The sequence below is a fragment of the Urocampus carinirostris genome, chromosome 16, assembly GCF_059441175.1.
Source record: "Urocampus carinirostris isolate Australia breed hairy pipefish chromosome 16, RoL_Ucar_1.0, whole genome shotgun sequence".
NCBI lineage: Eukaryota > Metazoa > Chordata > Actinopteri > Syngnathiformes > Syngnathidae > Urocampus > Urocampus carinirostris.
The window spans coordinates 19,845,146-19,861,067 of record NC_142364.1 but is presented as its reverse complement, the minus strand read 5'-3'; the positions used below and the strand labels follow the sequence as shown (position 1 = coordinate 19,861,067).

At 39.0% G+C, this 15,922-nt stretch overlaps 1 protein-coding gene across 4 annotated transcripts in view; it reads left to right on the top strand.

The window, feature by feature from the left end:
* The window catches only part of cabp1b (calcium binding protein 1b), a 59,880-nt gene extending 47,245 nt beyond the window's left edge, over nucleotides 1-12,635 (top strand). For all 4 annotated transcript variants that reach the window (XM_088355701.1, XM_088355700.1, XM_088355703.1 and 1 more), the window contains 4 exons: nucleotides 1,997-2,106; nucleotides 3,285-3,359; nucleotides 3,454-3,526; nucleotides 8,823-12,635. In XM_088355701.1, coding sequence (XP_088211827.1) covers nucleotides 1,997-2,106; nucleotides 3,285-3,359; nucleotides 3,454-3,526; nucleotides 8,823-8,848 — 284 coding nt within the window. In that variant the 3' untranslated portion in view covers nucleotides 8,849-12,635. The remainder of the gene's footprint in view (nucleotides 1-1,996; nucleotides 2,107-3,284; nucleotides 3,360-3,453; nucleotides 3,527-8,822) is intronic.
* The last annotated feature ends 3,287 nt before the right edge of the window (nucleotides 12,636-15,922 follow it).

Here is a 15,922-nt window from a genome sequence, read left to right as displayed (position 1 = left end):
TGCATAGTAACTGGCAATATTGTAGCAGCTGAATTGCCACTACAAATATCGCTTTGTAGCTAATATAATTATCTTAAGGTTTATAGAAAATGCATATCAGCTTCAAACATGATAAGGGACATAGCAATTACATAAACAACTGATGAAATAAGCATCATCATATCAGCTGCATTGCAGCTACAAATATCAACAAGTCCATAGCAACTGAAAATATCATATGGGACACAGCAACTGCATAACAACTGGTGAAACCAATACTGGTAGTTGCATATATATCAAATATGAGACCAAATCAACGGAGCAGCTGCGTAGCAACAAAAAATATGACTAAATATGATTAAATTTATTGATTTATCATAGCAACTGGTAACACTATAGCAGCTACACAGCCACTACAAATATTCTATGTACATAACAAGTGATATAATTTTGATGAGTGACCAAGCGAATGCATATCAACCACACATATGATAACAGGCATAGGAACAAGGTATCAGACTGATAACGTTAGCAGCTGCATAGCAACTACAGTACGTACATCAACAAGTCCATTGCAACTGAAAAGATCATCATAAGGGGCACAGACATGCATTACAACTGGTAAAAATTGTGTAAATGGACATTAGTTGCATATACACAAAATACCGGAGACCGAAGCAACGCACCAGCTGCATAGCGACTCAAATAACATCGTCATGATTATAAAAAAACATAGCAACTGATACCCAGTTGTCATCCTAAGGCACATTTTTCAAACAGGCGACCCGTGGGCCGGATCAGGCCCGCTAAGGGATTGAATCCGGCCGGCGGGACAACACTCAAAGAAGCGCAAGAGAAAAACGAGCTGCAGGTTGAAATATGTCAACTTGATAATGCCAAAGCCAGGTGCCTCGGACAAAAACACTGTACTTGTATCTCTCTCTCTCTCTCTCTCTCTCTGTGTGTCTTTTTAACTTCTTTTGCTCTAACTTCTTTTTTCCTTTTCTCTCTTTTCTCTTTCTCTCTTCTTACCCTTCGCACTTTTTCTCTTTTCTCTCCTTCTGTCTTTCTAGTTTTCTTTGGATTTCTTTCTTCCTCTCCCTTTCTTTTCCCCCTCCTCATGACTTTTTATCTCTTGTTTCTCACGCTCTCTCCCTCTCTCTCTCTCTTTTTCTATCTTTGTCCCACCCTCTCACCTTTCCCTCCCTCTTTCTCTTATTTCTTTATCTCTCTTTTTCTTTCTCTAGTTCGCCGCCCGACAGAATGTTTGTTCTATCGTGTGGCCCTCGAGTTAAAATGAGTTTGACACCCATGTCCTAAGGGATATAATCAATACATAGCAACAACAAATGTCCCAAGGGACATAATCATCACAACAGACATAACAACTGCATAACAGCTACAAATACCATGACAAGGGACGTAAAAACAACAACTTAGTCCTGTATATCTTAAATTGTATATTTAACAATATTGCAGAAATGGTGGTCACAATTTGTGCAATATACCATCCATCCATCAATTATCTTTACCGCTTATCATCAGTAGGGTCGCGGGGGTGCTGGAGCCCTGCAATATACCAAACAAAGGTAAATACAAAGTGTAATACAGTACATATATTACGTACTACATAGAAACAATCATTTAAGCCTGGTCATCCTGGAAGGGGGATTACCTCATGTGCAGTCCCTTCTCAAGGTTTCTTCATTTTCCTCATATTGAGGTTTTTGAGTTTTTCCTTGCCCTCGTGTAGGTTTTAGATCAGGGGATGGTGTCATAATAGTCTATAGTTTGTAATAGTCTTTGAACTGTGCAGCCCTTTGAGACTCCTTGTGATTAAGGGCTATACAATTAAACATGACCTGACTATTTCTTTGTCACTTTTCCATGCATGCTTCAAAATTCAATTAATTGATTCTCCACTAGAGGGAGCTTGAATTACATTTCGAGCACAGGATGTAAATAATCAATCTACTGGTTGATTCATTAGGGTTTTTTTACGTCCTGTCGCCAACAGTGGGCGGCCATGTTGACTTTGAGGACTTTGTTGAGCTGATGGGGCCCAAACTCCTGGCCGAGACTGCGGACATGATCGGTGTCAAAGAGCTTCGTGATGCATTCAAGGAGGTAGGGAGTTTTAACATCTTGTAGGGCTGAACGATTAACCAAAATCTAATCGATATTGCGATGTGATGGGCGGTTCCCAACTGACCACCGAAACAAACGGGACAGCTAGTAGCTTTAGCTGCGCGTTACATTGAAAATAAATAAATCAATTAAATCGAAACTCTGAGGAAGTCATAAGAGCAAAAACAAATGATGATCAACGGCGGGTTCTGCGTGGATTGTTATCGTGTCCGGGGACCAACTGGGGTGGCGTCGAGAGAGAAAAAGCAATAGCAAGGCTGCAGGTCCAGCCTACTACTACGGCTAGGCGTACAACTCTTGCTATCCACCTTTTCCAAGTCTGCCTAGTCACAACGCCAGATCCATTACCCATATAACGGACGACGGAGCTATAGCTCGTGGGACTTGTATTTTAATAATAGCGGAGACTTAGCTCAAGTTCTGGTTACCTGATCCTAACGTGCAGCTAGCCAGCCACTCTCTAAATCGCTTTCTTATTCTGAAGAGAGAAGCCCTCCAATTTCCTTATACTTTTGTATAATGACATTAAAATACCATTTCTGTTTTACTTGTTGATACATAGGTGTTATTTTGTCGCAGTCGTATACTCCAAGTCAGTAAAGATGTCATTTCGAGGTAAGTTTGCATGTCACTATGATTAAGTTCTTGTAAGTTTTGCAGTGGACCCAAATTCAGGAAGCATTGCAAAGGGCTCAAAAATGATGGTTCTAAATAGCAAAATACTCAACAAAATAACAAACAAATGGTCAAAACATCAAAAAAACTATCAGAACCAAACACAAACCCTTAGAAAAGGGACGGGCTGAAAAAAGGCGACAGTGGAGAATGGAAATCACCCGACACTGAGTGCTGTTCAAAAATGTACTTATGCTAATTATGCACAGGTGTGGGGTGATTAAACACACCTGCACAAAATACAAACCAATTAGGCGCCCTCTGGTGGAAAGAGCACCAGACCCAAACAGTTCACGCGAAAAAGAAAACTAGTACAGAAAAAGAACATTTCTTTCAAAATCGAAATTGCGACAAGTTCTGAAAATTCGCAATTCCATTTTTTTTTTACACAAAATCGTGCAGCCCTAACATCTTGAAATAAAAAAACATTTATCATATTGTGGTTGTTGTAACTATTTGTTTTTGTACTTTGTTGCTTTCAGTTTGACACCAATGGCGACGGTCAAATCAGCACTGCGGAACTCAGAGAAGCTATGAAAAAGCTTTTAGGACAACAGGTTCGAACACATGGCCTTGCCTTTTCATTAGGAACACTAGCACGGTACCAGGAAAACTGATCAATTAAAAACCTTCTATTTTTCCCTTTTTCAGGTCGGTCACAGAGATCTTGAGGACATTTTACGAGATATAGACCTCAATGGGGATGGGCACGTGGACTTCGAAGGTATGAAAAAAAATAAACGTTTTCTACTATATCTGAGCGTACTTGGAAGCACCGATGACTGTATGAAGAAATGTGTGTGCTCTTAGCTCTAATTTAAAGCCTGCAGTGTCTGTGGGGATGAATGGCGCCCAGTGTGTCTGTCAGATTATCTTCTTGGGGATTATGTCACCTCAAAGATTACACCCAAGACACATCAACAGAGAGAGAGCGAGAGAAGAGAGAGGAAGGATGCTTATTTACTTGGAGGGATGAGAACATCATGGAGTACTGCATTCTGAGTAAAAACTACTGCAGGTTCATTTGAGGCATATCAATACTTTGCCTCGAATGGTTTCAAACAGAGAATTATGTATACAAGTTTATGTTTAACCAAACTCTACCTCGCTATACAAAGGACAGAGAGGCTACCCTTCGAGACTGCTTACCTCCAGCATCAGCTTTTCCAGTTTGCGCATGCAAACTACTACTGGTGGGGAAAAAAATGTGCTTTAATAGTTTTTTTGCATGAATTTTCATTTAATGTTACAGTAACTTTTATTTTAAGTGTACAGTGAGGGCTTACGTATCATCGTATCTTTTAATCTCATACCAGTCAACCCCCCTTATTAATGATTGAAAATTGTCCGAATAAAGTAGTGATAAATCTTGCAAACACAACTCGGCACATATTTAAAACGGACTATGTAGAATGCCATGACGATATCATCAGTCTACAACAGGGGTGTCAAACTCATTTTAACTCGGAGGGCCACACAATAGAACAAACATTCTGTCGAGGGCCGGAGATTAAAGAGAAAGAAAAAGGGATAAAGAAATAAGAGAAAGAGGGAGGGAAAAGGAGAGAGGGCAGGACAAAGAAAGAAAAAGAGAGAGAGGGAGAGAGCGTGAGAAACAAAGGATACAAAGTCGTGAGAGAGGGGGAAAAGAAAGGGAGAGGAAGAAAGAAATACAAAAAGAAATAAAAGGAGAGAAAAGAGAAAAGAAAGCGCAAAGGGTATGAAGAGAGAAAGAGAAAGGAGAGAAAAGGAAAAAAGGAAGCTAGAGCAAAAGAGGTTAAAAGTCACAGAAAGAGACAAAGAGCAACAAAGGAAGAGAAAAAGAGAGACACAGAGAGTGAAAGAGACAGAGACAGAGTGGGAGAAAAGAGAGAGAGAGAGAGAGAGAGAGAGAGAGAAATAAATACAAGTACAATGTCTTTGTGAGAGGCACCTGGCTTTCGCAACATCAAGTTGACATCCTGCAGCTTGTTTTTCTCTTGCACTTCTCTGAGTGTTGTCTCGCGGGCCGGATTCAATCCCTTAGCGGGCCTGATTTGGCCCGCAGGCCGCCTGTTTGACACCTGTGGTCTACAATGACATTGTCGTCTGCTACCAGTCACCGAGACCATCCAGATTAGAACTGAAATGGGCAAGACAAGACTGGTCTTCTCATCATTTTTTTTGTAAAATATTTGCTTAAAAATGTTATGCAGCATTCACAAACATCCAAAAACATATCAATTACAGTTACAACGTATAAATTGACAGGTATCTGATTTCCTTGACTCCTTCTTGCAACTGCCCCACCTATTCCTCTGCAGGAGGTGTGCACATTCTTCATGGCGCTCATAATAAACTCATATTTTTGGGGGTTAATATCATCCTATTTATCTTATTACTGTATTTCTTTATGTTTAATAATTCAAATGTGTTTTTAGTGATCAGCTTTTATTGTCATGATTACTGATGCGAGGCACCTGTGCCCACTCCTTTGGCGCTAACTGCCTCGGACTCTGATTGGCTCACTGTCACTATTTAAAGCCTTGTCTATCTGTCACCTGTTGTCAGTCCGTCTGCGAACCTCAGTTTCCCGGCTCCGGCCCGTTTTTTGATCTTGACCACGTCTACTCTCCTCTCTCGGCTCTCAACTCGTTGCTGATATCGACCACGTTTTTTGCTCTCCTGTCCCGGCTACTGACTTGTTTTTTCCGCTCCCGACACCGCCATCGCTCACCACAGAAGTGTCACTTCCGCGTTCAGAGCGACCTGCTCCCCACGACCAGGGATTACCGGATCATGTGTGGAATCCGTTCCCTCTTTCCCAATAAAACTTCGAGTGGGTCCTGTCTCTGTTCTGGTCTTGACATACATACCTGTTTGAATTCAAGATTTATTGTCGTAGTTTTGTTTTTTTATATTTTCACATTATCAAGTTTTTGAAAGACATTACAAGATATTCTTTACTTAGAAAGAGACAGGAAGTATGCAATGGGTCCACTCTTCTCTGCGACTATGTTCCTCAGGCAGCCCTGTGGGAGGTGCTTCGGGAGTATGGGTACCTCACAGTCTTATCCGGGCTGCGTGGTCCCTGTATGCCCAGTGCCGGAGTTTCTCCGCATTGCCAGCAGTAAGTCAGATTGGTCTCCAGTAGGAGATGGAATACGCCAGGGCTGCCCTTTGTCACTGATTCTGTTCATAGCTTTTATGGACAGAATTGTTGGGTTAGGAGTCCGGTTTGGAAGCCTCAGCCTTGTATCTCTGCTTTTTGCAGATGATGTGTTACTGTTAGCTTCCTCAAGCCGTGATCTTAAGCTCTCACTGGAGCGATTCGCAGCTGAGTGTGAAGTGACCAGGATGAAGATCAGTACCTCCAAATCCGAGACCATGGTTCTTGACCGGCAAAGGGTGGCATGCTCTTTCCGGGTTGGAAATAAGATCCTGCCCCGAGTGGAGGAGTTCAAGTATCTCAGGGTCTTGTTCACGATTGAGGGTAGGATGGAACGTGAGATCGACACGTTCGGTCCGTTGTGATGGAGAAGGAGCTTCAACAACTATAGATCTACAAATGAAAACACAGAACATAGAATTGCAGAGGGAGCTGAGCCTAAAGGCAAAGCTTTACCGGTCGATTATGTCACCACCCTCACCTATGGTCATGAACTATGGGTCATGACAGAAAGAACATGAATGGTTGAAATGAGTTTACTCCGCAGGGTGGCTAGTGAGAAGCTCAGTCATCCGGAAGAGACTCAGTGTAGAGACGCTGCTCCTCCCCATGGAGAGGAGCCAGTTGAGGTGGTTCGGGCATCTGATAAGGAGGCCTCCTGGACGCCTCCCTCGAGAGGTTTTCCGGGCATGTCCCCAGGTGCAGGGACGACCCAGGACATGCTGAAGAGACTACATCTCTAGGCTGGCCTGAGAACGCTTAGGAATCCCGTCGGATGAGCTGGACAAAGTGCTTGGGGTTAGGGGGGTTCTGGGCTTCGCGGATAAGCAAAAGAAAATGGATCGATAATTGACTCCACTATCATTTATGAGATGTTTTAACGTTTATCATGTATTTCTTTTTTTGTTTGCGTGTATTAAATAAACCAGCTCGGTGGCCTTGGGGGTAGGGGGCCCGCCCCGAGACTGGGAGGTTGCTGGTTCAAGCCTCGACCGAGTAATACCTAAGACTTTCAACATTGGTACTCATTGCCTCCCTGCTTGGCGCTCAGCATTAGGGGTTGGAATTGGGGGGTTTGGTCACCTAATGACTCCCAACACCTCAGTTGGGTTGAGCGTGGGGGCTGGGAATCCCCTCCTCTGTATCAATCTCCCAGAAAGAGTCAGAAATATGAACGTGTTCCTGTTACTAGCCACCTCCCACTAGGGGGATATGGCTCCGGTATATATATATATATATATATATATATATATATATATATATATACCGTATTTGCCGCGTTATAGGGCGCACCCCGAAAAAATCGTTTTTGGTCCTATTTTTGACATACATAAGACGCACCGGATTATAAAGCGCTACAATGGCAATGTCGACAAAACAGTCAGATAGTTCAGTCAAACTTATTACCCCCTTAACATTCCCAAAGCTTGCAAAGACGCAAATACGTGTCGAGAACACGTGCGGATGCGGTGTCCGTACGATGTCACTCAAATGCATCGTTCCATCATTCGGAAGGTTAAAGTCTTGGGATTCAAGAAATGCCACACATTCCTTAGTTTCTATTTTCTTTTTCGCTCGCAACTTTACTGTGCATATGACAATAAACACTTGGAATTGAGTTGAATTTAAAAATAGACACTCCATTCCATCCATTATCTGCACCGCTTATCACAGAAACATCGAGTTCAGTCTGAAACAAGATACAGGGACAATATAAAACCCGGAGTAGCTCACCGAAGTCGTTGTGTTCATAATAATGTGCAGCCAATGTCCTCTTATATCCGTGAGTGCAGTAAATACAGGAGAATATTTACAAATACAGAATAGAAAAAAATGCTTTCTGTGTTCCGTCAGCCGCGTGCTATACGCATTGCAGGCTTTGTTTTGCCGTTTAAGCCAATGCCAGCCTGTAAATGATAAAAAGGATCCGCCTCTTGACCTCCGAATAACTTTAGCCAATAGTGATCGATTCAACTGATGATTGACACATCTTTTTCGGCCAATTGCAGCCTTTGTTTTGATGTTTAAGCCAATGCTAGCCTGTAAATGATAAAAAGGATCCGCCCCTTGACCTCCGAATAACTTTAGCCAATAGTGATCGATTCAAATGATGATTGACACATTGGTTGGCCAATGAAACGCCGGTAAATAAATCCCAGCATACACCGCATACTACTTGGCGTTCGGGGGAAAATCTAGTCGGCGGCTGCAAGTTAGTTGGAAAACCTAATGTTGATCCATAAATAAGGCGCACTGTATTATAAGGCGCATGGTCAGCTTTTGAAAAAAAATAGAGGCTTTTAGATGCGCCTTATAGTGCGGAAAATACGGTATATATATATATATATATATATATATATATATATATATATATATATATATATATACCGTATATATATATATATATATATATATATATATATATATATATATATATATATATATATATATATACCGTATATATATATATATACCGTATATATATATATATATATATATATATATATATATATGTATAAATTAAATTTGTGCCGATGATTTCTCTGTGACTCGCAACTATTTGGAGTCTGGATCATAAAAAATATCATATTTTTCTTACCCTTTTTTACTATTTTGATTTCAAATCTTTAATACTGTATTTGATTTGTGGGTTTTTTTGTGTGTGTTTTTTTAACAAAAGCTTGTATTTTTTAAAATCTTTTTATTTAAAAAAAAAACAATAACCAATGACCTATTTAATTTCATATTTTTAATAGTGATTTATTTTTAATTTTATTTAAACAAATGTATTTATATTATTTAATATATTAAAACATTTTCATTGATTAAATTTATTCACGTTCATTTCCATGAAATGTGTTTTTGTCAACAGAATTTGTCCGGATGATGTCTCGGTGACTCAAGACCATACAGTAACTGCAAATCCAGAGTCTGACCGCAGACCACCGCAACAAAGCAAGTCAACACTAGATTTGTTTAGACTCTACGACCGTTTTTACATCAAAGTTAAGCATGTTTTATTTGGGTACGGTTGCTGGTCACGTGGAGTTAATCAATCTGAGGAATGCAGTTTGACATGTAGCGATTTAAACGATGTCATTCCCTGAGACCCTACGAGAGAGAATAAACTCACTCAGCTGCTTGTATAAGAATAAAGTGAGTTATCTCAGGGTTCTGCTTTTTTTTCAAACAGGTTATACGTCCAATGGGGAAATGCACTATTAAGAGGGAACAAGTGAGGATGTCTTTTGGGAAATCAAAAGCACAAAAACAAAATTGCAATATCGACATATCTGTTCTATAGCTATGCGTTTTTGTGAGTACTCTTTCAATTGTAAATAATTTTCCTTTCTGTCGAAAGTTGTTTTCCCTGATGAAATGCAATGTAGCAAATACTTGTCTTGATTTCTTGTGGTGTGTGTCTTATTTTTGTGTGCAGCAAGCGCTCCTTAACCCTGAAGTACATAGAAAAGGCTACACACTCCTGTTTGAATGCCAAATTTTTATTACCGTATTTCCCGGAATATGAGTCGCTCCGGAGTATAAGTCGCACCAACTTAAAAATGAATCGTTAAAAAGGAAAAAAAATATAAATTGCACCTGGAGTATCAATCGGATTTTGGGGGGAAATGTATTTGCTAAATTCCAACACCAAAAACATACATGTAATCCTGAAAGGCAATTTAAATATAGTAATAGAAAATAAAATACACCCCCACAGGGTAAATAAGCGTACGGTATACAAGTATACGCCACTGCCCGCCAATGCCAAGATTTGGCTAATTCCTGGAGAACGAAATTACAATTTACCACAAAAAAACAAGTTATCTGATGATGAAGGTGCTGTATCTGAGTCCGATTAGGAGGCTTCTCCTGCTATTGGTACATATGAAAACCAGTACAATCGGTTTCATGTTGGGTAGCAAACCCCGACCCCAAAAAAACGCCTGGAGAAAAATGGGTGCCGCCCGGCTGAACCTACTCAAGACACACAACAGGAATTAGTGCCCTGTCAACCCAGGTGGTCAAGGAATCCGTGAACCGTGATACTAAGGTTATATGATTGACATGCCTGGTAATGTCAGTAACACGGTAACCTATAAGGAGTTATGCAGATAAATCTAGCATAAATGACATGCTCACCAAACTACTGTATAGGCTTCATTCCAAATCACTAAATACAACAAAATCTTTATCCTCTGTGTCACTTTTAACGGTAAACAACTCCCTCAACCCGACAGATAGATAATGCGCCGCTTCCTCTTTCCACATCTATCTTGCTTACATCAGACTCATCACCTCTGCTTCTCGCTAACTCCAAACTTTCTTTCTGTTGCTCAATTACCGTTTCTGGCTGCATACTTCACTAGTTGCAGTTTGTATTCTGCATAATATGATTATCTTTTCTGTGCCATATTTGTATAGCTCTCATCAGTTGCTTTTATAAATTACCGGTGTTGTTCAGAAAAATGTCCCTGCTTCAACAAGGCAAGGTTGAAATTATCAACACAGAAATAGAGCGCCCTCTTGCGGTTCAGTGTGAAAATGACAAGTCAAATGATTTACCGGTAATAAAAATGCAAAACTCAATGGTATAATAAGGTGTTAATATTTCACATATAAGTCACACCAGAGTATAAATTGCATCCCTGGCCAAACTATGAAAATGACTGTGACTTATATTTCGAAAAATACGGTATATGAAAAAAAATCAAGTTTGGCAAAAGAATTCAGGGGAATTATGGATATTAATGACGAGGGATCGAAGAGAACCTCTTGTTTTATGATAACGGTACTAGTGACAGGTGCGAATACCAGTATGGGCCACAAATCGGTTGTCTCATTCAGAATACTGTATATGATTGCATATAATCTGAGATTATATCTATAAAATACACTACTATAACAGGGGGTTGGTTTATATGGGCATAAAACAAATTGAACACAAGTGAGTGTAACACAGGTACAGCCAACCCACGTACCCAATGGCCCACAGCCATGCGGTGTCCTCATGCTCCCACCTCGCCTGAGCTATTCTTCCTGTTCGGTCAATCGGGGCTGTGTTTGAAAGGGACCACATCTCATTTTATTGTAATCTAGTGCGTTGTATTACCTTTTTTGCAGGTAAATAATAGGCACCAATAAAGTGAGTGAAAAAAATGGAACAAAAATGACAACAACGATGGAGTCAAAGAGGGAAATTAGAATAAATTCTTATAAAATACGTTTTATTTGTATGTGTTTTATGAATCTTTATTATCTACACAATACTATTTTTAAATATTTTAGGTATGTATTTATTTTCGTATGTGGCTTTTAAAAGCAGATTCAGGGGGGACTGTTAATATACGATGTAGGATTATACATGAGCATCTACGGTAATTTCATAAAATCCAGTCTTTAAAGTTTTCTGTCAAAATCAATCCCAAAAAAATTACCTATTTAGAAAATTTAAACTTTATTTCAGGTGATTGGAGGCACTTTAGGGTTTGACAGGTACCTGCAACTTAACTCAACAATAATTGACCCTGTTTTATATTGTCAAGTGGTTGTGTACAATAGAAACATTTGGATAAGTAGTCTTATTATAAAATATATCTAGATACATTATTTTATTTAGTGCAACCACTTTTCAAAATATACATTTTGGAGATTTAACACACAATTTTTCCAATTTTGAGATCATTTACTGAGTCGTACTTCTCATATTAATGGTGAAAGGAAAACAATGATTTATTTTGGCACTTGAACAGGGGTGTGAATATTTTGATGTACACTGTATTTCTGTACAGTCGATCTGAGGGGTCATTTTAAACATTCCATGCTGATTGTGAACATCATTGTGCACGATTTTGCAGATTTATTTTTCATTACAGTACATCAATGAATTGACAATATGAGTATTTTTTCTCCTGAAATCGTATTAGATTTTATAGGGAAATACATGAGTATTTATTGTTGTTGTTTTTGGCATTCTTGATTGCATTTGTACATGAGTGCAAAATACACACATTGACAAAGTACATGGGGAAATATGTCATTGTCACCTAAACAATTTAAAGAGGATATCAACCAGCCACAAAGTTGGTGGATTTCTCATAGAAGTAACACATTGTGACTTCAACATTCTAGCCAGCTGCAGAATTTGTAATTCGGTCAATTGGTTTTAATAAAAACAATTTCAGGCTCAATGATGTAAAAGATGGCATATTACAGACAGTAAATAACAGAAATGTAAAACAATTACACATAAATAAATATCTTGCACTGGACGCATTGTACCTGTGTAAGTCCAAAATTAAATCACAATTTCTCTTTAAACAGGCAATGTTGTCGATGTGTGTCATTTGGACAAACAGCCTCATTCTTAACTGGTCCCTAATCTTCTGTAAATGAAGTTTTTCTTTTGACATATCAATCAAGGAGCAGCATTGCTCCTTCAAGCACAAAAGCCAAAGAAAAATAAAGAGTAAAAAATAATTTCATATCAATTTAAGTACGAGGTACGCAAGTTGATGAATAATATCAATAAAAAAAGAGACTGTTGTTGATTAATTTGCATGCCAAGTGGAGATGATCTGAAGATAATTTCTTATACTTGTGATAACTGTGTGAAAACTATGCATGCCAAAAGCAATTTGTAGCAGATTTTCTGGTAGAATAAACGTTTTTTATGACATGCGGAGCTTGACTAGTGTGCCTTTTTATTGTATTTAATCTATTTTTGTGCAACTTTCAACTGTATATTTCGCAGTGAGATGCAGTGAGGTTTGTGTCTGGTGAGGCACAGTCAGATTTAAGGATAAATGGACCTAGATTGTATGTATCATTTGATTGGCAAATAAAGAAACTGTAGCATAGGAAAAACATTATATTTTCTTACATTATTTTTATAAATGAAGTCTATGTGCTGCTGCTCTCAAAAAAGCCTAAATAAATAGGTAATCCTCCATAATGAAAAAAAGTCCAAGCAACAAGAAGGAAAAATACTGCAATACTTGCTGTTAGCTTGATAACACTATCACTAATTATATTGTTTGGGTTTGAGGTTTGCAGCAAATCAGATTCCCCTGTCTCACTATCACCCTCTGCTGTGAGGCAAGAGAATTTTGTGGCTCACTTTGCATCTGCAGAAGCTCAGCAATACTAACCATATCAATAATATCTGAACAGACGCTGCCCCACTTACGAACAAGATATGTTCCGTTCGTAAGTTGAATTTCTACGTAAGTTTGTTCAGTGCTATATTTTGTATATTTAAGGTTTGTTTAATTATGTTTAAGGCTTGTATAAGCAACCTGCATTGTTTTGTACTAAAAAATAAAAATCTCATAAAATAATATACTCTATAAAGATTAATAAAGTGAAGTTTAACTTACTTCTGGAAGATGGGCTTCAAGAGATAGGCTACCTCCTCCTCCGTGGTAAAAGTGGCCGGAAAAAAGCGATCCAACAATTTTCTCATCCGCATCAAGCTTTCTTATTCCACTTTCATTTCGAAAGAAAGGACTTGCATCTTCTTTATAAATGAATACATATAAATTATCTCCATTTATATAGCGCTTTTCAAGTCAATGAAGACCTCCCAAAGCGCTTTACAATGTGCTTCAAATCGAACCAGCGACCTTTTGATCCCAACACAAGCTCTCTACCTCCTGAGCTAATAAAAATGTCAAAGTTCCTGCACTGGAGATACAGTATAGAATGTTTACAAACGAACTAGGAAGTAGAAGCCGGATTTCTTCTTCAGGGTGGATGCTTCTTGAGCTCTCACAGCGTCGAACGTCGGTAGCGGCGGAAAGAAGCACTACAGTAATCTCCTGTACTCGGAAAAAGGTGCACACAATACAAAATCTAACTTACAGCAATGTCCAGATATTTTTCGACATCCCGAAAAAAATGTTCGTCAATCGAATGGTCGTAAGTAGGGGAGCTCCCGTAATATGATGTGAAAATTCTGTGATTTTGAGAAAGAAAATCAAAAAACGGTGACGTTACATGACAAAGAACTTTAAAACTGTATACATACTACAACCATTTAACATATTTTTTTAATTGATACTATAATTCCATAGCCTGCCTTCCCTGATTGCACGTAACATATATTTTGTACCCACATGACATATAAGTTATTTAAGCTATTTATGCTGGACTTGAACATTGAACCTTTGCATCGTGCTAACCACCCAGCCGCCGTGCCGCCTCATTGGGTGACCAAACCCCGCAATTCCAATCCCTAATGTTAAACAATAACAATGTTATAAATCATACATATGACTCAGCCAAGGCTCAAACCAGCAACATCCCAGTCTCGGGGCAGGTGCCCTACCCCAAGGCCACTGAGCTGGTGATATAACATTTTCTGCTTTTGATATATTTAAATTTAAGACACTGCCACGCAATTGGTGACATCCTGCAGTAACATTGTTTTCAAATGTATATTAAAATATTTAATCTAGTGAGACCATTTGTCCAAGCCTCTTCCCAGCAGACCTGAGCCATGGAGGGCCTTTGTAGTCATCGCCTGCATGTTGCTTCATAAACCCAGCGCTTTTCTCTGCCCAAAGCCCAAAGGGGATTTGTGCCGGCTCTTGGGAGGGAACATTGCTCTTTGCTGTCATCTGTCATGTTGGCGCTCCAGGGAGGGAAGGGAGCATCTGTAATTTTGCAGACATGATATTGAGATAACAAGCCAAAGCCTCAGCGTAGGAAACAGGCTTTGTCATTTGGAAACTAATTGCTGGGAATTTCTTTCGATCTGGATTTTTCAATAAAAAACAAAGGGATGACATTTCCACTCATAAATCAAGGTATACATATTTTTTAATAAGATTGAATGACATTTCTTGCCCCTTTGGTACTACAGTATATTACTTTCAATAGGTCAGATTTGATACTTTGGGAGCAGCCTGTGACACAACTGTAAATTAAAGTAAAAAACAATACTCATAAATATACAGTATGCACTACCGTTCAAAGGTTTGGGGTAATGTGGACAATTTTGTGTTTTCCATTAAAAAGTCACCTTTTTCTCATCAAATTAGTTGTCCAATGTCTTGGTTCTTTTGCTCATTTTGATCTCTTCCATTTATTGGCCAGTCTCAGACGTTTTCTTTTTCTGTCTTGAAGGTCAGCTTCTCAGAGTCGCCTCTTCACAGAAGATGTTAACACTGGTGTTTTGCAGGGACGTTTTAACAAAGCTGCTAGGAAGGCATCTATTTCTCAAACTAGAGACTAATGAACTTGTCCTCTTCCTTGGTTGTGCCAACCACTTGTCTTTCTACTCTGGTTAGAGCCTTTTTGTGCTGTTCTCTGAAAGAGGTAATATAAATCGGTGTAGGAAGGGATGTTCATTTTCTTGGCAATTTCTCGCATGAAAGAGCCTTTATTTCTTGGAACAAGAACAGACTGACAAGATCAACATGAAAGTGTCTTTCTCTGGACATTCTGAAAGTTTAACTACACCTACAAATGTGATGGCCCAGATATTCGACCAGGTTTTACAGCTTCCCTAACCAGCTAAACAGTTTTCAGCTGAGCTGACATCATTGTACAAGGGTTCTCTAATCGTCCATTAGCCTTCTAATGCAATAAGAAAACACGGTGTACTATTAGTACACTGGAGTACTAGAGTTCTGATTTCTAGAAATGGGCCTTGATACACCTATACACACATACACACACACACACACACACACACACACACACACACACACACACACACACACACACACACCGGACAACGGCATTAAACCTTATAAGGTTGCCGTAAACCTAGAAGAGAGTACAAAAATGCCCTTAGTTTGTAACTATACAGATACATTCTAAGCTAAGGTTAGATAACCTAACAACAATTTAAACAAGAGTATGTAATTTTGAAAAAAACATCAAATAAACAAAAATATTTATTGAAGTAATCACCATATGTTTTGTATTACGGACAATTATTGTCCAAAGCAACAACAAAAGATG